A 27,295-nucleotide genomic window follows, 5' to 3' on the forward strand; every position below is an offset into this window, starting at 1 on the left:
TGATACAGTGAATTATAATTGAAATAATCTGTTAGTAATTAATTGTTGGAAAAAGTAATTGTGTCATGCACAAAGTAGATGTCCTTACCAAAACTATAGTTTAAGACATTTCTGGAGTGGTTGAAAAACACATTTTAATGACTCCAACCTAAGTGTATGTAAACTTCCAACTTCAACTGTATATCTATCCTACCCTCCCTTTCTAAAGTCTTCGAAAGCCAAGTTAAAAACAGATCACCGACCATTTAGAATCCCACCATGCCTTCTCTGCTATGCAATCTGGTTTCCGAACTGGTCATGGGTGCACCTCAGCCGCGCTCAAGGTCCTAAACGATATCATCCCCATGTTCTTTATTATCTTGCTCCTTTGCACCCCAGTATCTCTACTTGCATATTCATCTTATGTCTATCACTCCAGTGTTTAATTGCTAAATTGTAATTATTTTGCCACTATGGCCTATTTATTGCCTTACCTCCCTACCTTACCTCCCTCGTACTACATCTGCACACACTGTATATAGAATTTTCTATTGTGTTATTGACTGTACGTTTGTTTATCCCATGTGTAGTTTGTGTCACACTGCTTTGCTTTATCTTGGCCAGGTCGCAGTTGTAAATGAGAACTTGTTCCCAACTGGCCTAACTGGTTAAATAAAAAGTGAAATAATATATATTTTTTAATGTATCATTAGAAAACAAAATCTAGATCAGGGAATCATTTGGTTCTGTGCTTAAAAGGAGGTATTGCATAATTCATAAAAACACACTACAGTGGTGAAAATATCCCCATCCCCCAAGACTTAGGAGCCATGACTCAGTGAGAGCTGTATGTACGTTCAAAACTTTATTTATGGAATACAGTGTAGAAAGCGTTTTTCCCAGTCAAAGCAAATGGCTTGCACAATTACACAGTGGAAATAAAGCCAGAGAAATAAAGAAAGAAACCCTGCTCTCTCTAACTCTATACTGCCTTATTCTGACTATGGTGAGGTAATGCATCCTCTGAAAACCCAAGCAAAGGACTGACCCACCTGCAGCAGTGTGTGATGCACACAGCTCTACACTCCACCACAACACTGCCTTAAGTCTAGTACTGTGTCGCAAAATGGCACCCTATCACAGGCCTATATTTTGCACTACTTCTCACCGAAACTGTAGTCCATCCAATTACCGGATGGCCCTGCTAACCCGCTGAAAGTTGTCTTCTAGGCCATGGTAGAGGTTGTCGTATGGCTGGCTCTAGACAAGTGCTTGAGAGAGGTGAGTCGCATGCCTGAAGCAGGGGGAAAGAGGGGAGGAGGGTGGTTGGAGATTCATTTTACAGACTGCCTGTCTGACTATCCATCTGGAACAGCTAGTAATTCCCTCTACCTCAATCCTTCCTTCCTTCTCTCAATCTTTCACATGCACCCTCCCCAGGCACCGACCCTGCTCTGTTTCTAGTCTCAGCAGAGAGAGAGAGAGAAAGAGAGAAGGATGAGCCGAAGCAAGAAAGGAACAGATTGGGAAGAATAAGTAAGCCCAAAATGGTATTGGATTGTTCTTATATATCACAAACAAATGTACAGAGGAGGAGAACGTTGTTTATTTCTAGCGGAAACATAGAACCGGAACAAGAATTCTAACTAGACTGGAGAACACAGAGTCATCCACCCCCGTCCCTCCATTCTCCCCCGGCTGGAACCGGCCTTCCCGCCACATCTTAAAAAAATAAAAAAAACACACGACAACATTGAATCAAAGAAAGAAATCAAAAATTAAATAGGGCTGATTCATAACGTCTGCAAAACGCAATAGGATGCCAACGCAATAAACTAAAGATAATCATAATTCATATGATAATATACAAATACGGATCAAGCCAGCCCCCCCGCAGTTTTAGGAACATAGCATGGTTGAAATAAAAAAGGAAGAAACTTAAATCCAAAAAGCACAGATCTCTCTTACAGTGTATTTAACATGATATCCAAGCAGAGAGAGCCCATTCACCGAGATTCATATATATGTTTTTATCCAATGTCATTTAAGTCACGTAATCACGAGAAAGATACTAAATGTACAATCCTGCTAGAATGATCATCTCGATGTGAGAACCTCTCTGGAGACACAGAAAGATATTTTATTATTCTCAATAATAACCCCATCGTAATTTGTCATCATGCACTAAATAGGACCGGCTACTTTGTTACATTACACGCAACTTAAAAAAAAAAGACCTCTTTACATATGATTTTTTTCTAATTTTAATTTCTTTTTTGAAAAACAAAACCGAAAACGATAGAATAACTAAAATAAAGAGCTCATTCAGAGTACATCATCATCATTATCATCATCATTTTAGCCTTGTGTGACCTAACACAGCACAGCTGTCATAAGAATGCACAGAGAAGGAAAGAAGGAGGAAGGAAGGATAGGAGGCTTCATTGACCCATAGACCTCACCTATTCCCCAGTGTATAGAGAATGCAGTAGTGTAGGGTTGGGGACAGTGTGGCTGGCACTACAGCCAGAGAATGCCCCCTTAAATAACACTGGTCTGGAGTCAGATCTCTCTGTCCAAATCCATTCCCCAACTCATTCCAAATCAAACTAAAAACAGACTCTGGACCAGTGTTGAAGGGGACAGTCTCCATCTACACCAGGAGTGATAGTGGTGCCTGGTTCCAACCTGCACTGCTTGAGGGTAGGGTTGGTTTGGAGTGGGGATAGTGTTAAGGGCATAGGGGTGTGGAGGGTTAGAGGGGTTGGGTAGTGGTCATAGGGGTTTGTCATTCCTCAGTTCTGCATCTGCTCGAAAAACTTGTAGGTGGGGTTCTCATAGCCGTTCTGCTGCATTTTGGACAGGTGGCGCTCCTCAGGGGTGACTGCTGCATCCACCTGCAGAAACAGAGAGATGTGTTACACACAAGATATGGTATTGTCCTCGTACACCAGGGGTTCATAGTCATTCCACGGAGGGCCTAGTGTCTGCAGGTTTTTGTTTTTTTCCTTTCAATTAAGACAACCAGGTGAGAAGAGTTCCTTACTAATTAGTGACCTTAATTCATCAATCAAGTACAAGGGTGGAGTGAAAACCCGCAGATAGTCGTCCCTCTGTGGAATGAGTTTGACATGTGTCATAAACAACAAAAAAGAACCAGCAATAGTGTAACGAGTGGGGGCTGTTCCCACTCCTTACATGTTTACTGATGCAGTAGGATAGATTCGTACCCATGCTGACACAGTACATGTGCACTGTTAACCTTCTACACAGACTTTCGATTAAAGTCTCAAACTCATAAACAGAAATAGAGACAAAGGAAATACTGAGCCAAAGTCCAGAACAGTACACGCATAGCATATATTTTACTATCCTTGTGGAGACCTAAAATTGATTTCCATTCAAAATCCTATTGTCCTAACCCCTAACCCTACCTCCTAACCTTCATCCTCGTGGGAGAATTCCCCTCGTTTCACTATCCTTGTGGGGACGTTTTGGGGATTTCCGGTACCCACTAGGATAGTAATACAAGTCCACACACACATCTCCTCTACCCCTCACCTCGATGACTCCGTGGTGGATGGACGTGTACTGCTTCTTCCTCAGCATCACCAGGGTGATGACGATGACGGTCGCTATGACGACGCCTCCCACCATCAGCCCGATGATGGCGCCCTTGTTAGAGCCGACATCCTCGGCGAAGAACACCTCAAGAGAGGAGAGAGAAAGAGAGGGACTGTAAAATCACACTGCACAACCAATCACAAATACTGACTGGATTTATGCAGACTGATCTGGGGTCAGGAGTTCAAGGCATTAAGGTGAAATTAAGGTCGGAGAGAGTAGGAATAATTTGGGGTTTGGATGGAATACAAAAAGACGATTTGTAATCTAACGTTAGGATTGCTGTTTAGGTGTTAAAAGAGGCCGCGGTAAAGTTGAGGGGGTTTGGGATTAAGGTTCAGAGTTACATTAGAGGGATTTTTAGAGGTAAGCTTAAAGTTATGTTATACAATATGACTGTTACATAATCAATTTTCTCCCTTATTTAATGAGGAAAATTACCAAAATGTATAAGAGATTTAAATTGGGCACGAAACGCCGCTTGTTTTTCTAAGTGTGAATGTATGCGTGTCGCTGTTTCAGATCTGCCCACCCTGTCCAACCTTTTAGAGTACCAGACGCACGCGCGACGAGTTGGAGATTCATGTGCTTAGACAAACATGATGGAGCACGCCTGGTTCAGTTTAGTCCTCTGAAAGGTATTTACAAAACATAAAGAAAAGATTCATACTGATAAGTACAGAACATATACAAGAAATATATGTTCTGGGGAATTAGCACAGATTGTCTGTATGTTTATTCCATTACATGTACAGTGTAGAATGGAGATGATGATCTATACATGTTTTTCTTAGCACATGCCCCCAAGTTTAGTCTCTACAAAACAGGGCCATCTCTCAAACAGGGACAATCAATAGGGCCAGCTCACAAGTATTGGCTTTTTTTTAGACATTGTGCCTAATCAACACTAAAAGCAAAATCATTTTGAAAACATAAAAACTAATGATATAAATGGATAAAATGTCAAAGCTAGTGCAAAGGCATTTTAGAAGCATTGCCTCTATAGCTAATACCAGACTCATTCATTCTTCATTGGGCAGTCTTCTAAACTCCCGAATCCATTTCATTCCAAGATGTTTATACTTATTTTTGATTATACTTTTGTAAGGATTTTTTTTGTGACGTGGATCATAATTACAGTCTCAGGTTGCGTGATCCTCGTAATGTTACGTGGAAAATACAACTTATTGTGTGTAGAATTAAATATACATCACACTGGCACAAACGCAACCAGTTGTTTTTCATATTCGCATTTCATTTGTCACTTGTAAATGCGAGAGCTAAATTGAAACAATTAGTGTTTACCTTTCCACAACGCAGTCGAAAAGGCATTTGTCCATGTGTTTACGTACAGCTGACAGTCAGCAAACTCAGCACCACAACAAACAGGAGGGGCAGACACGGGGTAGCTACGTCCAATAATTATGTATTCATCTCCATGTCTGTTGACACATGTCTGTGTGTTGCAGCTCAAGAATCGGGATGTTAGATTTACTTATTATTTTATTAAAATGTTTAAAAAATAAAAATCAGGCCCTATTCATTTCTGTGAACTTTTAACTCGGATCCCATACCTGCGTACATGGACAGAGAATTATGTAGTTGGTACGCAAAATGCGTGCATGTTGGCAGGTCTGCGTTTTCAATTTCAGACAGTGTTCATCTGAGGACATTTATAAATTAGCGCTGGTGTGAAACTAACATCCTGGCAACGCAGACGCCAGTTACTAACCCTGGTCATCTCGGCAGGCCTTGGTTACCATTCCAACGGTTAGCCAATTCATATGGCTAGACATACCCTTATGGGCATGGATATGTCTGGGATAACTCCGTGATGCTTGTATCTGGCCATTTATGAAAAGAGTGTAAATATACTAAATTAAGTGGTGTGTGTGTGTAGATACCAGTTTCTGGTGGTGCACTTCGAATCCGGTGCTGTGCCTCTCCTCTGCCTCCATCCTGAGCTCAGGGATCTCCTCTGGCTTCAGACCAGACACTGGTCGTGTTGGAAAGTCTCTATCAGGAATAGGGCGGGCATCCACAGGCTCAACTAGGGAGAGCGAGAGAAAGTGAAAAGGAAGGATGAGTATCTTGTTAATATAGTTTCACTTTGATCTCATCCCTGTCAAGACCCTGACATCGATCTACAATCAGTTATGGATTCGGTACATTTAATGTGTGGTTGTATGTAGAGTACACCTACCCTGGTTCGGTCTGTTCCCACCCTGACTCTGTGTGTATTGATCATAGCTTTAGGAACACCTACCCTGGTTATCGGTGTTGACCTGGTTGAAGCTCTCGGGGTGGATAAAGCCCAGTCCGTCCAGGCCCATGCCCAGGTCTTCTTCCTGGGGCAGCAGGTCCAGGGAGGCCCTGGTGCTGTCTGGAAGACTGTCAGGCATCAGGGCATCATTGCCGTAGCTCACCCGCACATCACTCTGCAGGTTGGACAGCTGCTGGGCCATATCTGCCTGCTCCTTCTGCAGCAACTCTGGAGAAAGAAGAACAATGGAAAAAGGGGAAGAGGGTGAAAGACAGCAGCAGAGAGGATTAAGAGAGAGAAGAATAGAAAGGAGAGGATGGAAGGTGTAAGAAACAAGGGTAGAGAGAAAAGGAGAGAAACCGTTAATGCTGTTGCAATAGAATGGTAAATGACTGTGTAATTGAACAATTACGATTATTTATTAGTACATACAAAGACAAGAAAATAGGATCACTAGAATATGGATGTCTCAAATGTCCACCATTTCCTATAAACAGTGAATTCGGGAAAGTATTCAGACCCCTTGACCTTTTCCACGTTTTGTTTACATTATAGCCTCATTCTAAAATGTATTAAATAATTGTTTTTCCGTCATCAATATAAAAAAAAAACTTTGACCCTTTGCTATGAGACTCGAAATTGAGCTCAGCTGCATCCTATTACCATTGATCATCCTTGAGATGTTTCTATAACTTGATTGGTAAATTCAATTGATTGGACATGATTTGGAAAGGCACACACCTGTCTATATAAAAGGTCCCACAGTTGACAGTGCAAAAATTAAGCCATGAGGTGGAAGGAATTGTCCGTACAGCTCCGAGACAGGATTGAGTCAAGGCACAGATCTGGGGAAGGTTTGAAGGTCCCCAAGAACACAGCGGACTCCATTCTTAAATGGAAGAAGTTGGGACCCACCAAGACTCTTCCTTGAGCTGACCGCCCGGATAAACGGAGCAATCGGGGGAGAAGGGCCTTGGATAGGGAGGTGACCAAGAACCCGATGGCCACTGACAGAGCTCCAGAGTTCCACTGTGGAGAGGAAAACCTTCCAGAAGGACAACCCTCTCTGCAGCCCTCCACAAATCAGGCCTTCATGATAGGACCTCAGACCCGGGGCGAAGGTTCACCTTCCAACAGGACAACGACCCTATGCACACAGCCAAGACACAAGCCTACCAGACAAGCTAAATACAGTGGGGCAAAAAAGTATTTAGTCAGCCACCAATTGTGCAAGTTCTCCCACTTAAAAAGACAAGAGGCCTGTAATTTTCATCATAGGTACACTTCAACTATGACAGACAAAATTTTAAAAAATTACAAAAAATCCAGAAAAATCACATTGTAGGATTTTTATTGAATTTATTAGCAAATTATGGTGGAAAATAAGAATTTGGTCAATAACAAAAGTTTCTCAATACTTTGTTATATACCCTTTGTTGGCAATGACAGAGGTCAAACGTTTTCTGTCACAAGGTTTTCACACACTTGCTGGTATTTTGGCCCATTCCTCCATGCAGATCTCCTCTAGAGCAGTGATGTTTTGGGGCTGTTGCTGGGCAACACGGACTTTCAACTCCCTCCAAAAATGTTCTATGGGGTTGAGATCTGGAGACTGTCTAGGCCACTCCAGGTCCTTGAAATGCTTCTTACGAAGCCACTTCTTCGTTGCCCGGGCGGTGTGTTTGGGATCATTGTCATGCTGAAAGACCAAGGCACGTTTCATCTTCAATGCCCTTGCTGATGGGAGGTTTCACTCAAAATCTCACGATACATGGCCCCATTCATTCTTTCCTTTACACGGATCAGTCGTCCTCCTGGTCCCTTTGCAGAAAAACAGCCCCAAAAGCATGATGTTTCCACCCCCATGCTTCACAGTAGGTATGGTGTTCTTTGGATGCAACTCAGCATTCTTTGTCCTCCAAACACGACGAGTTGAGTTTTTACCAAAAAGTTATATTTTGGTTTCATCTGACCATATGACATTCTCCCAATCTTCTTCTGGATCATCCAAATGTTCTCTAGCAAACTTCAGACAGGCCTGGACATGTACTGGCTTAAGCAGGGGGACACGTCTGGCACTGCAGGATGAGTCCCTGGCGGCGTAGTGTGTTACTGATGGTAGGCTTTGTTACTTTGGTCCCAGCTCTCTGCAGGTCATTCACTAGGTCCGCCATTGTGGTTCTGGGATTTTTGCTCACAGTTCTTGTGATCATTTTGACCCCACGGGGTGAGATCTTGCGTGGAGCCCCAGATTGAGGGAGATTATCAGTGGTCTTGTAGGTCTTCCATTTCCTAATAATTGCTCCCACAGTTGATTTCTTCAAACCAAGCTGCTTACCTATTGCAGATTCAGTCTTCCCAGCCTGGTGCAGGTCTACAATTTTGTTTGCGTCCTTTGACTGCTCTTTGGTCTTGGCCATAGTGGAGTTTGGAGTGTGACTGTTTGAGGTTGTGGACAGGTGCTTTTTATACTGATAACAAGTTCAAACAGGTGCCATTAATACAGGTAACGAGTGGAGGACAGAGGAGCCTCTTAAAGAAGTTACAGGTCTGAGAGCCAGAAATCTTGCTTGTTTGTAGGTGACCAAATACTTATTTTCCACAATAATTTGCAAATAAATTCATAAAAAATCCTACAATGTGATTCTCATTTTGTCTTTCATAGTTGAAGTGTACCTATGATGAAAATTACAGGCCTCATCTTTTTAAGTGGAAGAACTTGCACAATTGGTGGCTGACTAAATACATTTTTGCCCCACTGTAACTTATATGCTCGCTTCGAGGCAAGCAACACTGAAGCGTGCATGAGAGCATCAGCTGTTCCGGACGACTGTGTTATCACACTCCATAGCCGATGTGAGTAAACAGGTCAACATTCACAAGGCCGCAGGGCCAGACGGATTACCAGGATGTGTACTCCGAGCATACGCTGACCAACTGGCAGGTGTCTTCACTGACATTTTCAACCTGCTCCTGACCGAGTCTGTAATACCAACATGCTTCAAGCTAACCACTCCAGTCTCTGTGCCCAAGAACACCAAGGTAACCTACCTAGGCAGAGTTGAACAAAAAGCCATATCTCAGACTTGCCCATCTTAATCTTTTTATTATTGGCCAAAGAACAGACACTGGACAGAGGAACTCTGCCTAGAAGGTCAGCATCCCAGAGTCACCTCTTCATTGTTGACGTTGAGACTGGTGTTTTGCAGGTACTATGTAATGAAGCTACCAGTTGAGGACTTGTGAGGCATCTATTCCTAAAACTAGACACAAATGTACTTGTCCTCTTGCTCAGTTGTGCACCGGGGCCTCCCACTCCTCTTTCTATTCTGGTTAGAGCCAGTTCGAGCCCTTCTGTGAAGGGAGTAGTACACAGCGTTGTACGAGATCTCCAGTTTCTTGGCAATTTCTAGCATGGAATAGCCTTCATTTCTCAGAACAAGAATAGACTGACGAGTTGCAGATGAAAGTGCTTTGTTTCTGGTCATTTTGAGCCTGTAATCGAACCCACAAATGCTGATACTCCAGATACTCAACTAGTCCAAAGAAGGCCAGTTTAATTGCTTCTTTAAATCAGACCAACAGTTTTCAGCTGTGCTAAAGTAATTGCAAAAGGGTCTTCTAATGATCAATTAGCCTTTTAAAATGATAAACTTGGATTAGCTAACACAATGTGCCATTGGAACAGAGTGATGGTTGCTGATAATGGGCCTCTGTATGCCTATGTAGATTTTCCATTTAAAAATAATCTGCCGTTTCCAGCTACAATAGTCATTTACAATATTAACAATGTCTACACTATTTCTGATCAATTTGATGTTATTTTAATGGACAAAAAAATGTGCTCTTCACCTCTCGCTGTTTTTTTATTTTTGCTCCTTAGTTATTTTTCTATTGGTTTTATATGGATTCTTTTATACTTCAGTTTATTTAGATTGTTTTATGTATTGCATTGTTGGTTCAGGGCTTGTAAGTAACTATTTCACTGTAAGGTCTACACCCTTTGTATTTGTTGCATGTGACAAATTACATTTGATTTGAAGACAACGCAGCAGTGGCTTCGGGACAAGTCTCTGAATGTCCTTGAGTGGCCCAGCCAGAGCTCGGACTTGAACCCGATCGAACAGCTCTGGAGAGAGAACAGAAAAATAGCTGTGCAAAGACGCTCCCCATCCAACCTGACAGAGCTTGAAAAGATATGCAAAGAAGAATGGGAAAAACTCCAAATCCAGGTGTGCAAAGCTTGTAGCGTCATACCCAAGACTCAAGGCTGTTGTTGCTGCCTAAGGTGCTTCAACAAAGTAACGGGTCTGATTACTTGTTTAAATGTAATATAATTGTTTTATACATTTGTAAAAATGTATAAAAACCTGTTTTTGCTCTGTCATTATGGGGTATTGTGTATAGATTTATGATGGGGGAAAAAACTATTTAAATCAATTTTAGAATAAGGTTGTAACCTAACAGAATGTGTAAAAAGGTCAAGGGGTCTGAATACTTTCAGAATGCTCTGTAGGTACCCCATGGGCCCTGGTCAAAATCAGTGCACTATATAGGGAATGGGGTTCCATTTGGGACACACCCTTTAAGTCTTCCTCAGACACTTCACTTGAAACAAGGTCGCTCTCTGTTCTCATTTGTTTTAATGACAGGAGAAAACCAAACCAATGTCTGTGTTGCTGGGAGGCGGTGTGTGTGCGTGCAGAGGGCAGGGGAGCAGCCTGAGAGAAGGGGGAAACTAGACAGTCTGAGACGGACTCAGACGGCTCGGTGACGCACACAACTCAAGACCCAGACAAACACAGAGGGAGGGAGGGGGGGGAGCGGGAAGAAGTAGTTATAGATTTGACGGAGGTGTAGGTGAGAATTGAGAGATGTCATGTTATGATTATCTGTAGCATGAATGAAAAAGTGGATGAGGGTTTTGTGGATATAAACTATGGATAGTGGTTGGTGACAGTGTGGATGAGGGCAGGTTACTGGTTCATATCAGTTAATGCTTACACACAGACCTAGTCAACCTTTACCTGGTTAATGAAGGAGAAATGAGACTGAAAATAACACTCACCAACTTGGTCCTGGATATCGTCGGCCACTCCGGGCACCTTGTAAAGCAGGCCCAGGGACTGGTTCATCCTCTCCTCAATCACACGCAGGTGGGTCAGTACCTACAAGTACATTTGAATGCTATTTAATACAAGCCATCTTCTGTGAGCCATACATTGTACATGTCAGGAGGTTACCAAAATACCCTTCAGTGGTGTATAGGTGTTTGTGTGTGTGAGCACATTTGGCATTGGGGGTGGATGATGTTTCTAGGTTTATTATTTTATCCGGTATAAATGGAAAATATTTTGTTTCTGCACTGGAGAGGACTAGAAAGTGCTCAACCAACATGAGACGAGGTGCATACAAAAGTAATAAGGGCATCAATAAAAATCTTCGATTTGATTCAAGATCAAATCAAAATGTTTCAGCCTTCATGAGAATGACAACAAAATTACTGTCACCATGAAAAACACATTCAAATGTGAATTAAATTATCATTATAATTTTTAAAGGCCTTTAGTGGGCTTATTACCTGGGGTCGGATCTGTGCGGCCTTCTTGGGGTCGACCATGCGGACGTGCTCAAAGTGTTTAAGGGTGTGCTGTCTGTCCTTCTGCTCTGCACGGACATACTTCTTCAATAGGCTGAACACATGACGAGGCTAGAGAGAACGAGAAGGAGGGGAAAAAGGGAGAGAGACAGCGGGAGCGAGAGAGATATGAGTCAGAACGTCAGTCTGTGTGTGGGAGGATTAAGACAATGGGAGGATGATCCATATGTACTGTGTGTGTGTGTGTGTGTGTGTGTGTGTGTGTGTGTGTGTCCCTACCCTGGGTGGCTAGGCAGTTAGGTGGCTCTACAGGGCCAGGCAACACTGTGTGTGTGTTATACTGTTACTATGTACTCTCTACCTACCCTGGGTGGTTGGGCCTGCAGGGAGGTCAGGTAGCTCTCCAGGGCCAGGCGACGGCGGTCATTGAGCAGGGCCTCAACCCGGGCCATGTGGGTCTCAACCAGCTGCTGCCTCTCACTGGCTGCCTCCTGCTCCAGGGCCTCCACCTTCTCCTGGAAACGCTGTGTGATAGACACACACACACACACATTATTATACTGTACAACATGACATTTAATATACACACACATGTTTAACATAGATGATGGGTTCATGATAAGACACACATAGTATATGATACACACACAAATTAAAAAGTCACTACCACCTACCACACTATTATCAAATATTCAGACACGCACACAACAGCTATGACATTGACAGTCACTCAAACATATTCATAAATGCTCAATCAGTATCTTCTGTGTGTGTCTGACCTGGATGACAGCCTTCTTATCAGCACGAGGTAGACTCTTGGCCTCCCTCTCGGCCTCCTCCCACTCCCTCATCACCTACACACATACAGGAAGAAAGACACGTTACTGCTGTATCTAACTCCTTCCTTCCGGGTATAGTCATACATGATCTTTCACCACAACCGTGTCTTTGCTTCCTTCCCTTTCACCTCACCCATTCTCCATCCTCCCTCCCCGTTCCACTCTCAACGCCTCTTTATCGCCCCTTCCCTCCGTCTTTCCCACCCTCCACCCATACCCCTTCTCGCTCCCTCTATCCTACCTGGGACATCCTCTCGCGGTGTTTGGCCTCCAGGCTCTCCTTGGCCTTGGCAAAGTGGGCGTGTTCGTTGTCATCCCCGGGCGTCTCCAGATAACGGTCCACGGCGTCGGGAGGGCTGGGGGTGGCGGTGGGCACTGGGTGGTGGAGGGGTAAATGGACATGGAGGACAGGGGGTGCGGGTGCAATTGAGGAGAGAGAGAAGGGGATGAGATGGAGAGAAATTTAGAAAATGACTCTTACAATCTGGTCTTCAGGTATCCCCCATTCCCCATTGTTCCTTCACCTTCCCCGGGAATCTTTTCTTTCATTGCTTTCCTCTTCAAAATCCAGACCATCTTTTCCAGAGTGACTTACGATAAGTGCCTTCAGAGTATTTGACTCGACCGAAATAAGGATCCGGAGGCAGTAATATAATACCAAGTAAAAACACAGAAGTTCCAAACTACCAACACTATGTAGCAGCTCCATAATAGCAAACACTAAAGCTAGACGATTAATAATACAAGTGTTAGCAACAACAGGTTGGTTAGTGATTAATCGAGCGAGTGAACGAGAGTAAACAATACAGAGTGAAAAAGCAGAGAAGTGTGTGTTTGAAGGGTGGCTGGTGTGTGTGTGTGTGTGTCCTGGTTGGAGGATTCCAGATTTCCTGCTTGTTCCGGCCAGATTCCGGGAATATTCCAACCGTGATTTCTTTAATATATATATATATATATTTTTAAAACAAATCTCTTCCATTAATGTGACTGCTATAGACAGTCCAAGTCATTTAGACGTTTGATTAAAATCCTCTAGAAGAGTTACTTTAGCAATTTGCCCATTTATTTGACTACAGAAAAAGTGAGTAAAAAGCTGTTATGCCTTAAGGCTGGGATACCTTGCATGACCTGTGATCCATTTGACAGGAAAAAGTCAATTGTATAATATGTAATATCATTCCGAGAGGAACGACGTTGTAAAATATCCCCAGGCTAAAGTGTGTGTATTACATTACGTGACATACTGTACCTATCATTATCATCCTTGATTAAACATTGAACAGCATAAATATATAATACTTCTTACATGAATAAGGAAGCGCTGATTTGATACTTTGGAACCTGTGTGTGTGTGTCATGTGAAGCATGTTTTTTTTGTTTTAGGTTTGTCTCAGAGATAAGCACGACTTCCTTTCACAGACACTCAATAGTCCCAAAACAACCAAGAGCATTTTTTTGCGATCCGAACAAAGCAGAACCGTTAACACAATTTTCACTTGGAAGTCTAAATGTGAGGGTAGAGGATTGCTAGCTGGTGGAACCACAACACTGTCTTTCACACCTCCGATATGCTCAACCAAGTGGAAATCTCACACACGCGCGCACACACACAATTTCAGAGGCTGCTACAGAGGAGGTGAGATGGAGTGAAAGACAGGATTAGTGAGAGAAGGAGGGCGTGGGAGACATAAGATATACAGAAAGTAGGGGGAGGAGGAGGGCGAGAGTGATCCATCGCTGAATGGATCGTTCACACACTTGACTGTCAGGTCACTGCCTCACACAACACTCGAATCAGCGCGAGAGAAACTTTTTCCTTCCATCTGTCGCGCGCACTCTGTCCGCTCATACGGAATCAGTGGGGGGGGAAAAAAACAGGTGAAATCACTCGTGTTAGTGTCTTCTAAAACCCACAAACAGGTTAAAAGATGTGTGTGTGTGTGAATGTATTTGTCCATGTGTACAGTAAACTAGGGTTGGACCGTATCTAGATTTTCATACAGTCATACTGTTTCTGTACCATACAAGTGCATACAGTATTACCGAATGTGCACACAACGGCCGCTATTTAAATAAATAAATAAATATATAAATATATATATAAAAAAACTACGTAACAGGGATCTTGATCTAGGAGGGAATTGAATGTCTTTGCTGTAACCAACAAGCTTGATCTTTACATCTAGCCCCTTGGCTAGCAGTTAGCAAACCAGATAACATTTTGAATTAGTTTAAGGGGTGGATTTCTGGAAGCAAAGTCATTGTCTGTACCATTTCCCCAATATATGTTTTGGGTAACTATATCCACACACACAATAACACTTAAGCGTCTACCTTATACACATTTTACAGACAATCTATTTTACAATAGTTATATTTTGTTTGTTTTTAGTCCTTCCTCTATTTCTGATGTCCATCCAGTTTGATTTCTATTTGTAACTGTGCTATTTCACAAATTTCTGAACCTATAAACATTTTACAGACCCCGTATGTTTTACATTGGTTATCTTGTTATTAATCCCACCCTTCAGCTCCATTCAACCTCTCCCATCTATCTCTCAACACCATCCATTTTGGATTTCTATTTATCTGATAACATTTATTGGACATTTTAGATTTGTTATATTTATACTTAACTTGTGGTTATAAGCAGTGGCGTAGCGGCCCTAGCAGGGGGTGCCCCCACCCCAAAAAAGTCTACACACAAATTATTTTTAACGGTAATTGAAAATCATACCATCTGTATTTCGAAACACCCCAGTATATCACCCAAGTCTACAGTAAACACACAATGCGTGGTGGTTAGTGAGACATGGTTAGTGTAGTTAGCACTAAGGGGCCAGACGCTAACTAGACGGCTAACCAGAAACTAGCTAGCAGACGTGGACACTAACAGTGTAACACAGACAGACAGTTAGGCAGGGAGCTCCGCTGTCCGTGTGACTGACGATGCAGGCAGTACAACAAGATTTAGTTAAGTGAGACCACAGGTTAGCGAGAACTTGCATGGTTAACAGCTAGTCAGACAGTAACTAGCCAACATAGACACTACACGCAGACAGACAAGTAGTCTGTGTGACCGACTTACTAACAGTGCAGCAGACAGACAGACAGTACAAGTGGTGGTTCGTGAGACCAGAGGTTAGCATGTAACGTGAAGTAGTATTAGCGTGGTTAGCAGTTAGCTAGCCAGAGGGCTAATGACAGAGGCTAGCTTTCAGACGTGGACACGCAGACAGACAGGTAGACAGGGCGCTGTCTGTGTGACTGACTTACTGACGTTGCTGCATACAGACAGGCAGTACTCCTCCGACTCAAAGTTATTGCGGTTGCCCCCGCAGCCGCCATAGATGAACTGGGCACAGCGGCCCTCCTCGCGGTCAAAGTACCAGCGTGCAAGCATGGCACGGCATGGGCCCGTCTCCGCATTCGCCCAACACACCTCTGGTAGGGGGGCAATGAGCCGTCAGCACACACACACACAGGGTGAGTGCCAAATGGCACCCGGCCTATTCCCTACATTGGTCAAAATATGGGGATATATATAGGGATACTATATAGGGAATAGGGTGCCATTTGGAACACATTCTTATTATCGTACAGGCGTGTGCATGCCAATGGTGTGTGAACTTACACACCACTAATGTCAAACACTAGTGTGAAATATGGGTGGTGGAATGGGGATTTAGCTGAATTCCTAGTGGTGAGTTTCTAGATTTGCACCCCCCCCAATTCCACCCCTGCAAAACACTCACTCAACCTTTAAATAGACAAGAATAAATTATGTACACACACACAAGGCCCCTGGCCCTCCCAGTTCCTCACCTCTGACCACTTCCTCCACAGACTCTGTGGTAGTAGTAGTGGTGGTGGTAGTCATGGCGATGTTGGTGGTGGGCTCGCTATCGTCGCGCTCATCAATGACGTCATCGTCATCATCCTCCTCCTCCTCGTCGTCGTCGTCCTCGTCCCCGTCTCCATCCTGGTCGTTGTCCAGCACCTCCTGCCCCTCTTCCTCATCATCATCATCTTCTTCTTCCTCTACCATGGCAGGGGCGGTCTCCTCTGTCTCCTCCTCCTCCTGTTGCTGTTGGGGTGTGAACCCAGCTGGCTTTGCTGCCCCCCTTTCCATACTGTGAGAGGGATGATTGAGGAAGGTAGAAAGAGGGAGAGTGAGGATGTGTGTGAGTAACGTGGTTATGAGCGAGTGTACTGTGGGTGTGTGTGAGTGCTATAATAAGTATAATCTCATTCCCAGACACTTCTGCGCAAAAAGTCTGGTGGATCAGCGAGTCAAACTTCGCTGCTGTTAGCCACTACCGAAAGACCGGTAGAAACTCCAGGCACATAGGCATTGGCTTAATGTACCAATCAATCACCTCTCACAACACCTTCCCCCTACCCAGTGTGTCATGCACACTTCAGTTTACGGTCAGCCTCACAGCTGTGTGATTAGCTAAAATTAAATGACAAATACTTTACTCAGTAGGTCACTCCCATAGAATTCTATGGTCTCTCCCAATAAGGCCAACTTTGAATTGTTGATATCCCAGGCTGATATGCACTGTGCACAATAGCCTGGGGGCGAGGATAGTATAAGTATGAATGTAAGGGAGTACTGTATGAGCTCCTGTGTGTGTACCTGTTGTCAGTGTAGTCAGTCTCGGCTCCTCCCCACCACACATCCGAGTCGTCCTCGTCCTGCTCAGTGCTGTCGGTCTCCCTGTCTGACGGACAGCACACAAACTCCACCCCCCGGAAACGGTCGATGCCGCACGGCAACAGCATCCCGTAGTCGTGGAGATTCAAAGTGCGGTCTCCACAGGACTGGGTGAGAGAGGGATGGGGCTGTTAAAGCAAGGGCTGTGTGTACCAAGAGTAGGAGCACTGATCTAGGATCAGTTCCCCCCGTCCATGTCATTGTATTCAAGGTAATCTAAAAGACAAAATGGATCCTAAATCGGCACGTCTACTCTGAGATAATTGATTCATACGGCTCCAGGTTTTGTGAATCATACACTTGTTAAGGGAATTTTTATCAATGATGACTAATTATGTATACATTTCAATCAGGACTAACTAGTCCAAATGCTATTATGTACTGTACATATATGAATTTTCTCTCTTGCTCCCATTCCCAATTGTATATAATATAGTCAGGAGTTTAGTAACAATGACGGTCTGTTCCTTTGTACAAATGAATGAACTATCTCCAGATGGCAGGGACGGACTATCCCCAGACTGTCTAGAATGCTGATTTACAGTGACTGACCTTGGCTTTAGGAGAGGAGGGAAAGCTCGAGAACTATAGGGCCTCTCTACCGGTGTCATGAAGAGATAGAACATTTAGGAAACGCTGACGTCATTTTCAGTTTATAACCTGTGGTAAAATGTGTATGTACGGAGTACTCTCTTGAATTAAACGCTGTTACCTGACTTTTAAGACCGGGGCTCTGTCCATTTCTTATAAAAATATTGGGTCTTACAATCCCAAAGAATGCATTGACAGAGTAATTCATTCTGATTGGGAAATAATACAGAGGAATTTAGAATTCCACTAACAACACTACATGCCCAAAAGTAGGTGGACACCTGCTTGACAAACATCTCATTCCAAAATCATGGGTATTAATATGGAGTTGGACCCTCTTTGCTGCTATAAAAGCCTCCACTCTTCTGGGAAGGCTTGCCACTAGATGTTGGAACATTACTGCGGAGACTTGCTTCCAATCAGCCACAAGAGCATTAGTGAGGTCAGGCACTGACGTTGGTCGATTAGGCCTGGCTCGCAATCAGCGTTGTATGCATGTACGTGTGCGCGCGTGATCTCACCTCTTTGGCCACAGTGTGCCAGTGCAGGTGGCTCTCACACATGTCCATGCGCTCCTGGTGCAGGAACTTGCACTTATCAGGAACCAGCAGGGCATCGCTGACAAACTCTCCCACTGCACCATACACAAACAGAACCAATTAATATACAGACATAACAACAAAAAAAAAACATCTGCCAACAACAAAATAACCACTTTTTATTAAGGGATGGAATTCAAATAGTACAAACGCACACATTAATCTATTTCTCCCTCCCCCCCTCACATACACGCAACACATATTTCCCCCCTACACACAGCGAACCCCACCCACACACTCAAGCCTCCCCCACACAGTGCATTTGTACCTAGGCATCGGTAGGGCACCACGATGTGCAGGTGACTGCGGCACTGCTTGCGGCCCTTCTTGCACCAGTTCTGGACGCTGACTGGCTGGTTGGCCTCCACCACGTTGGTGATCTGCAGCTCAGGGTATACCTGGGAGAGAAAAAACACAGAGTCTGTCTATCATCATCTCCTTTCACACCCCCCCATCCCATTTTCTATCTACGATTTTTCTCTTCCTCCGCCTCTGTCCCACCATCCGTTCACAGGGCAGTGAGCACTCTTTTCCGCTCTCTCCCAATCACCGTTCGTCCACATCCTCCCATCCGTCCCTACCATCCGGTCAAAGCCCTCTTTTTTTACTCCCCCGTCTCTCCATATCCCCCTCTCCCTCTTAATTGTTCTCAGTTCTCCTCTAATCCACCTCTCCAAGTATTACTCCTGTTTTGCTCCTCTCATCCAATTACTTGACTAACTCACTCCACCCCTCCTTTCCTACCTTTCAATTGGTTTATCATTTATCCACCATTTCCCTGACCCAATTCTTCTCAATCTCCATTTTAACAGCACTACACTCCAACTCCTCTCTATGCACATGCCTTTCGGTTGTTTATTTCTCTCCCTCCCTTTAGTTTATCATCACAAAATTCAGAGTTCAACTGCATTGTGCCATGTAAATGAAACACATTTATTGACCTTGAACTCTTTCTCCCCCCCCCCCAAGCTCCTTGCAATATGTAGCTCTTGATTCACATCTCTCCTCCCCATCTATCCCCCCTTCCTCTCCCACCTCCGGGCAGTCCTGGTTGATGTGAAATATGAAAATGTATGCACTCACTATTGTAAGTCGCTCTGGATAGTCTGCTAAATTACGTAAATGTGTATTTAGTACGGTGACCTAACAAAATGACATTTCCATGTTGATGGACATTATAGTAGGTCCTCAGTAGCTTAGTCGGTAGAGCATAATGCTTGCAACGCCAGAATACTACTACTACTAATAATAATAATATAAATAATGTGGGTGCTTTCATTTTTCCTATTTCATACATCTGCACGTGTGTATTATACGCACATGTGAATTGAAAATGAGTTATGCATATCCCACTCCCCGGGACACACTTGGAGAATAAGCCATTGCTGATGGCGACCCCGGAGCAATTAGGGTTACGTGCTTTGCTCAAGGGCACGTTAGATTTTTCACAAAGTCGGCTCAGGGATTCGAAGTAGCGACCTTTTAGGTTACTGGCCCAGCACTCTTAAAATGGACACTTCGGGATTTTGCCAACGAGGCCACTTTACTTCTCCAGAGTCAGATGAACTCGTGAATAACACGTCGTCTCTGTGTCCAGTATACAGGAAGTTAGAGGTAGTTTCGCAAGCTAATGCTGACTAGCATGTAGCGCAATGAATGGAAGTCTATGGGTATGTGCTAAGATGACTAGGTCACCTTTGGATAAAAGTGTCTGCTAAATGGAATACATTATTATTATTATACACTACCGATCAAGGTGTTTTAAAACACCTACTCATTCAAGGGTTTTTCTGTATTTAAAAAAAAAGATTTTCTACATTGTAGAATAATAGTGAAGACATCAAAACTATGAAATAATAAATGGAATCAGGTAGTAACCAAAAAAACAATAATCCCTACTCTTTGCCTTGCACACTCTTGGCATTCTCGCAACCAGCTTCATGAGGTAGTCACCTGGAATGCATTTCAATTAACAGGTGTGCCTTGTTGAATTAATTTGTGGAATTTCTTTCCTTCTTCATGCGTTTGAGCCAATCAGTTGTGTTATTACAAGGGGTGTGGGGGTATACAGAAGATATTTGACCAAATAGGGCCAAGTCCATATTTTGGGAAGAACAGCTCAGATAAGCAAAGAGAAACGACAGTCCATCATTACTTTAAGACAGGAAGGTCACTCTATACGGAAAATGTGAGTTGCAAAAACCATCGAGTGCTATGATGAAACTGGCTCTCAGGAGGACCACCACAGGAATGTAAGACCCAGAGTTACCTCTGCTGTAGAGGATAAGTTCATTAGAGTTACCAGCGTCAGAAATGGGCAATTAACTGAACCTCAGATTGCAACCCAAATAAATGCTTCACAGAGTTCAAGTAACAGACACATCAACTGTTCAGAGGAGACTGCATGAATCAGGTCTTGCTGCAAAGAAACCACAACTAAAGGACACCAATAAGAAGAGCCTTGCTTGGGCCAAGAAACAAGAGCAATGGACATTAGACCGGTGGAAATTTGTCCTTTGGTCTGGAGTCCAAATGGGAGATTTTTGGTTCCTGCAGCAATCCCACATTGTTTGGGCTTAGTGGGACTATCATTTGTTTATCAACAGGACAAATTACCCAACACACCTCTAGGCTGTGTACGGGCTATTTTACCAAGAAGAAGAGTGAAGAACCTCAAATATATTTACATTTTTTTGGTAACTACATGATTTCATGTGTTATTTCATTGTTTTGATGTCTTCACTATTATTCTACAATTTGGAATAAAGAAAAAAAGATAAAGGAAAACACTTGAATGAGTAGGTGTTCTAAAACTTGACCGGGAGTGTATATTAAGTTATTGTATCGTATCATATCCGACCCCAATCTCCATACCTCCTGACAGTACTGCAGGATGCCCTCCTTGGTGCCGATACAGCTCTTGGTGCCGGAGGGGTCTGACTCCCATTTGCCGCTCTGGACATCCACATGCATGTTGAGCTTCCCACAGAACATGGCCACCTGGGGCTCCGCCAGCAGGCCCATCCCACCATCTGTCGGCACCTTGAGAGGGAGGGAGGGAGAAGTGGAGGGATGGAGACACAAAAAGAGAATTGTTCATTTACTCTCGTTCCGTGGTATTCGGTAGGCATGTGCGAGAAGTGAGAAATCCAAATGGTCAGCAGAAAATATTTGATACAACATTTTACGAAATTAGGTTCCTTTCATTTAGCTTTTATTTATACAGTTTGCTGTCATTGTTGTTTGCCAGGGAGACTTGTTCAAGATGGCAGAAGTTTCTAAAACATGCCCCACAAAGAATTGGCAATACATGACACAGAACAATATATTACAAAGAATGTTTAAAAATACATTTTTCATAAATGGCAGAATGATGTGGAGAAGGAATGGATGGAGGGAATAGAGGAATGGAGTGATGGAAGATTGGAGAAAAACTGAAAATGTGTAAAAAAGGGAGAGAACAGGGTAATGATTCAAGAAAAAAAAAGTGGGAGGCAGGAATAAGAGGAGAACAAAGAGGTGTAAGCGGGGGAAAAGATATAGACCCTTTATTCGTAAACTACTTTTGACCAGTGCCCAATATATGGGATAGATGCACAGATTAGAGTTTGGGTGGCATTTCAGTCATTGACGTGTTACATCAATGAGGCTCCGGTGTGAGGTTTCCCCTCAGTACAGGTCTAGGATCAGCTTCCCCTCCCACAATCGTAACCTTTAAGATTTGTGTGGGAAATACAAAACTGACCCAAGATCAGCATCCTAGGGGCAAATTCACACTACACCCATGGCAAAAAGAGAGGCTTTCTTTGACGGTGAGAGAAAATAATTGCTACTGTCGACTTTCCTACCGAATTGTGATTGAAAAACCCACAGCACCATTGCAGTCTCTTATGAAACCTCCAACCTAAAGCTTTTACACATACAGGCACATTGGACTGCGTACACCACGCACGTATCCTCGATATCCTACAGGTGGCAGCACTGAGAAAGAACATGTACTGTAGTTTGCCAGCCTGCCAAGGGGTATGCATGCTTGGCTTGGCTCACGTGTGTGCGCGCCCCTTTGTTGTCCATCCAATGCCTATTCACGGGTACTAATTATATTATGCAACTCCATTGATGTGTGTACATCTATCTCTGCGAGTATGTTTGTGTGAGCACGTATGTGTGTCCATTGCTACTGCGTAAGGAGGTCTTGTAATGAGAATCCTGTAAGGAGGGAGGTGGGGACAAACAGACTGAAAGACAGCATTGTACTAGGGAACGAGGGAGAAGAGAGAGAACGAGAGGAGAGAAAGAGACTGATTGCATTGTGTTTTTCTATAATCTTGTTAGTGGTTTGGCAGTAAAACAAATGTTTGTGAAGTAGAGGATGACATACTGTGAATGGACTTGATTCTTTTCTGAGCTAATGCACAATGTAATCCTTATCCACACACACAGACAGTGCACGCACATTCAGACACACCCATGCCCATTCAGACACGCGCACACGCCCATTCATATGCACGCGCACACGCCCATTCATATGCACGCGCACACGCCCATTCATATGCACGCGCACACGCCCATTCATATGCACGCGCACACGCCCATTCATATGCACGCGCACACGCCCATTCGTGCACTGTGCATGCATGCACACATTCTGGCATGCACGTGTACACACAAACACACTCAGACAGATCAGATTGCAGTGTAGTTCTGAGGGACGGATGTGTCGCCTAAAGAAGTTCATGTCCTTCAAGCAAACCTGTTAGGCCACATGCCCTAGCGCATGCCCAAGCAAATCTGTAAATCCCTCACGCACATACAGACAGTGGAAAAACAGGTGAAATCACTTGTGTTAGTGTCAATCAAATGTATTTATAAAGCCCTTCTTACATCCGTAGAGGTCAAAGTGCCATACAGAAACACAGCCGAAAACCTCAAACAGCAAGCAATGCAAATGTAGAAGCACAGTGGCTAGGAAAAACTCTAGAAAAGGCTGGAACCTAGGAAGAAACCAGACTCTGAAGGGTGGCCAGTCCTCTTCTGGTTGTGCCGGGTGGAGATTCTAACAGTACACGGCCATTTAAGGCCAGATTGTTATAAAACCCACAAACAGGTTAAAAGAAGTATGTGTGTGTGAGAGAATGTATTCATCCGTGTGTACAGTAAACTAGGGTTGTGCGGTATCTAGATTTCCAGTCATACCATTTCTGTACCATACCAGTGCATACAGCATTACCAATGGGCATACAAGTGGCGCTATAAAAATAAATACAAAAATGCAACCCACAAACCCATTTAGGTAACAGGGACCTCTCTCCAGGAGGGGATTGAATGTCTGCCGTAACCAAGAAGCTTGATCTTGACATCTATCCCCTTAGCTATCAAATCTGGATAACATTTGACACATCTTTGATTTATTGTATTTATACTTAACTTGTAGTGACATAGCACGCACCCCCGCGAAACCAGGGTAATAATTGAAGTTAGCATATCACTAGCTTAGGGCAATTGCTAGACGTCCCCTGGTACAATAGCCAGTGCCTCTCAAAAGTAAGGAAATAGACCTTCCAACTACTCCAAAACAGGGTGGTTGGCCTCCACCTTTTGCAACGGAAAACGACAATGAGTGTTTTACTGGACAACTTCAAGAAGTCATTCTGTGTTTGTCAATTTTCGGTTTGGTGCAAAATCATCATGACCCTAGTCAGCTTTGTGTTGACATGTTCCAGATGGCATGACCCCAGGTGGTGAAGGTAGGCAACTACACCTCCACAAGGGTGCATGCTCAGCCCCCTCCTGTACCTCCTGTACCCCCTGTTCACCCATGACTACATGGCAATGCACATCTCCCAACTTAATCATCAAGTTTGCAGACAAAAGTGGCAGGCCTGATTACCAAAATGGACAAGACAGCCTACAGGGAGGAGAGGGCCCTGGGGGAGTGGTGCCAGGAAAATACCCTCTCCCTCAACAAAATGAAGGAGCTGATTGTGAGCAGCAGAGAGAGCACACCCCATCCAAAACCACTGGTCTGCAGTAGAGAAGGTGAAAAGCTTTAAGTTCCTTGGCGTGCACGTCACTGACAAGCTGAAATGGTCCATTCACAGACAATGTGGTGAAAAAGGAGCAAGTGCCTCTTCAACCACAAACTTCTACAGATGCACCATTGAGAGTATCCGATCAGGCTGTATCACCACCTGGTATAGCAATTGCACTGTCTGCAACCACAGGGCTCTCCAGAGGGTAGTGTGTTCAGCCCAACGCATCCCCGGGGCCCCACTGCCTGCCCTCCAGGACATCTACAGCACCCGGTGTCACAGGAAGGCCAAGAAGATCAGCAAGGAGTCAGGACCTCAGCTACATGTCACTTAGGCTTCCGCCCAGTACTCTACCCTGAGCTTTAGTCACTGTTACTAGCCGGCTACCACCCGGTACTCAACATTGCACCTTAGAGACTGCTACTCTATATAGTCATTGAACACGGTAGGACTGACCCCAATTAGTCAACTGGTCAATTGTTTGGCCGATAGGCTGTCAGTCAACCAAGATGTTATTTTGTTGAGGAGTAGAAAAAAAAAGAAAAAAAAAAATATATATATCTTTTAAATACATATTTACACAGTACCAGTCAAAAGTTGACACTTACTCATTCAAGGGCTTTTCTTAAATTTACTGTTTTATAATAGTGAAATAATACATATGGAATCATGTTGTATTCAAAAAACAAACCAAAAATGACAAACTCAAAATATATTTTACATTTGAGATTCTTCAAAGTAGCCGCCCTTTGCCTTGACAGCTTTGCACACATGGCTCTCTCTCAAATCACACACACACACTCAGCAAATAAAGAAACGTCTCTTTTTTGGACCCTGTCTTTTAAAGATAATTTGTAAAAATCCAAATAACTTCAGATCTTTTAAATACTGTTTCCCATGCTTGTTTATCCAGTATTGGAAACAGTTTATTCAGTCTTAAATTGTATTGATTATTTACATTGGTTGAGGTTGGTTTAGGAACGTTGTTTGAAATGTTTGGACCAAGTTAGCAATATATATATTATTAGATACTTTGTAGGCATGTTGGGCGAGTTGAAACCGGTGTATTTCTGAATCAAACGCGCCAAATAAAATGGACATTTTTGGGACATATAGAAGGACATTATCGAAGGACCCTTTGTGATGTTTGTGGGACATTTTGGAGTGTCAACAGAAGATCTTCAAAGGTAAGGCATGAATTATATCGCTATTTCTGACTTTTGTGGCGCACCTGCCTGGTTGAAATATGATTTTTATGTGTTTGTATGCGGGGCGCTGCCCTAAGATAATTGCATGGTTTGCTTTCGCCGTAAAGCCTTTTTGAAATCTGACACAGCGGCTGGATTAACAAGAAGTTGAGTTTCATTTTTATGTATAACACATATTTTCAAGAATGTTAAATATTTGAATTTGGTACTTTGAATTTCACCGGATGTTCACCGGATGTTGGCCAGGTGGGACGCTACCGTCCCACCTGCCCATAAAAACTTAATCAATGTGGTTCCATGTCATTTCAACCAGAAAATGTGACGACTTCGAATTAACATGGAAAACTGATTAAATTTGCAAAAAGTCATCAACGTAAAAGATTTTGGGGAAATTGTTGTCTTCACTCAACTTTAAAACTAAAACCATTTTCATGGTTAACATTTCTGCAGATTTCACATTGAATTTGATCAAAAGTAATTCAAAACTAGCCGTTGAACTGATGTCTTTCCCCAGTGGGTAGATCTGCAGTTAGCTGAAACATCTGCTTGTCATTCATGTCATTTTCCTCTGTATATTTACACTAGTGGAAAGGTACACCTCCCTTGTGATGTGTGTGCAAGATCAGAGTCTTAGTTCTGCTCTACAAGAAATCAATGATGTAGAACAGGGTTCTCCAACTTTTGATCCAGCCCTGCAGTTACTGACAAACCTGATTCAGCTAATTCTGGTAGTTTAATATTTGAATAATGTGCATTACTGCAGGGCTGGATCAAAAGTCTGCACGCCAAATGATTGGAGTTGGAGAACCCTGTAGATCGGGTCAGATAACACATGATGCTCCTATACCCACATTATCATCTCAACCCAAACCATATTGCTTGGATATTTTCTTTTCACGTTGCTAGGTCCAGTCACTAAAAGCGAGCTGAACTGGCCCCTTAACATATCCGTTTCCAGCCCAAAGTGAATATAGGCATAGTTAGCTTGCCATGCCCCACTCAAACCATGCTGGCAAGAAGCAGTTCGTAACAAAAGCAGGCTGGCCATCGTCCCAGTCAGTACTCACTGGAAAGCGAGCCAAAAGAGCACAGTTCAGGTTGACAATAGTGTGAAAAAGGTTATTGTTATAGAAAGACCACGATGACCCAATTCCACTTTGTGACAACTGCTGATGTATAAAGGCCTTTAGAATGTGTTTGAAATTTGACCCAGTTCCATGTCGCCCCCCCCCATCACTTAGATGTTAAGTGTCTTAAAATGTGAAGAAATTGAAACAGGGGCCTAGGTGGAGGAATCCCTATATTGCTTTTAGACCTACCCGCTACTCTGATGTGTGAACACTCTCCCTCACGCTCTCTCTAAACCACTTTTCCAGTATTCAAAATCACCTCATCTGTTTTTGCCTTGTAAATCATGTCCTTCCTCTATTCTCCGTCCTTCCTCTATTCTCCATCCCTCTGCAAACAGTTGGGGGGGGGGGGGGGGGGGGGTGGCCTGGGGAGCAGCCAAATCCCACTGCAGTCTTATAAATCAGACTGTTTGGAATGGAAAGGTTAGAAAGAGCGAGAGAAAGCAACAAAGCGAGACAAAAGAGGGAGGGATTTAAATGGACAATGAGGCTTTGTGCGTATGAGGTTCAAGTAAGGTGATGTACGTAAGGTGCATAAACTTTGAGCACCAATGGAGTAGGGTGAAGTTGCCCTTAGACCCTGATCTTATTGCAAGAGATACAAAGCTGACCCAAAAGTTTAAGGTTAGGATTGGGGGAGGGAAAGCAGATCCTAGATATGTACCTTGGGAAAACTTCACCCTGGATCACAAACCAGTCGGGAGAGGTAGA

General features: G+C 43.5%; 1 protein-coding gene across 3 annotated transcripts in view; it reads right to left on the reverse strand.

Annotated features, from left to right (window-relative positions):
- Window positions 1–823: 823 nt before the first annotated feature.
- Window positions 824–27,295, reverse strand: part of appa (amyloid beta (A4) precursor protein a) — a 41,648-nt gene continuing 15,176 nt past the window's right edge. The window contains exons 2-16 of one of the 3 annotated variants that reach the window (XM_021608964.2): window positions 21,089–21,256; window positions 18,483–18,612; window positions 18,137–18,249; window positions 16,947–17,131; window positions 16,130–16,437; window positions 15,581–15,748; window positions 12,546–12,679; window positions 12,245–12,319; window positions 11,831–11,980; window positions 11,448–11,576; window positions 10,935–11,034; window positions 5,870–6,094; window positions 5,508–5,653; window positions 3,541–3,687; window positions 824–2,876 (exon numbers count right to left, since the gene is read on the reverse strand). In XM_021608964.2, the coding sequence (XP_021464639.2) occupies window positions 2,775–2,876; window positions 3,541–3,687; window positions 5,508–5,653; window positions 5,870–6,094; window positions 10,935–11,034; window positions 11,448–11,576; window positions 11,831–11,980; window positions 12,245–12,319; window positions 12,546–12,679; window positions 15,581–15,748; window positions 16,130–16,437; window positions 16,947–17,131; window positions 18,137–18,249; window positions 18,483–18,612; window positions 21,089–21,256 (2,280 nt within the window). In that variant the 3' untranslated portion in view covers window positions 824–2,774. Of the gene's footprint in view, window positions 2,877–3,540; window positions 3,688–5,507; window positions 5,654–5,869; window positions 6,095–10,934; window positions 11,035–11,447; window positions 11,577–11,830; window positions 11,990–12,244; window positions 12,320–12,545; window positions 12,680–15,580; window positions 15,749–16,129; window positions 16,438–16,946; window positions 17,132–18,136; window positions 18,250–18,482; window positions 18,613–21,088; window positions 21,257–27,295 lie in introns of all 3 variants that reach the window. The other 2 variants (XM_021608963.2, XM_021608965.2) reach the window with 2 other exon arrangements.

This window comes from Oncorhynchus mykiss, chromosome 7 (assembly GCF_013265735.2).
Source record: "Oncorhynchus mykiss isolate Arlee chromosome 7, USDA_OmykA_1.1, whole genome shotgun sequence".
Taxonomy (NCBI): Eukaryota; Metazoa; Chordata; class Actinopteri; order Salmoniformes; family Salmonidae; genus Oncorhynchus; species Oncorhynchus mykiss.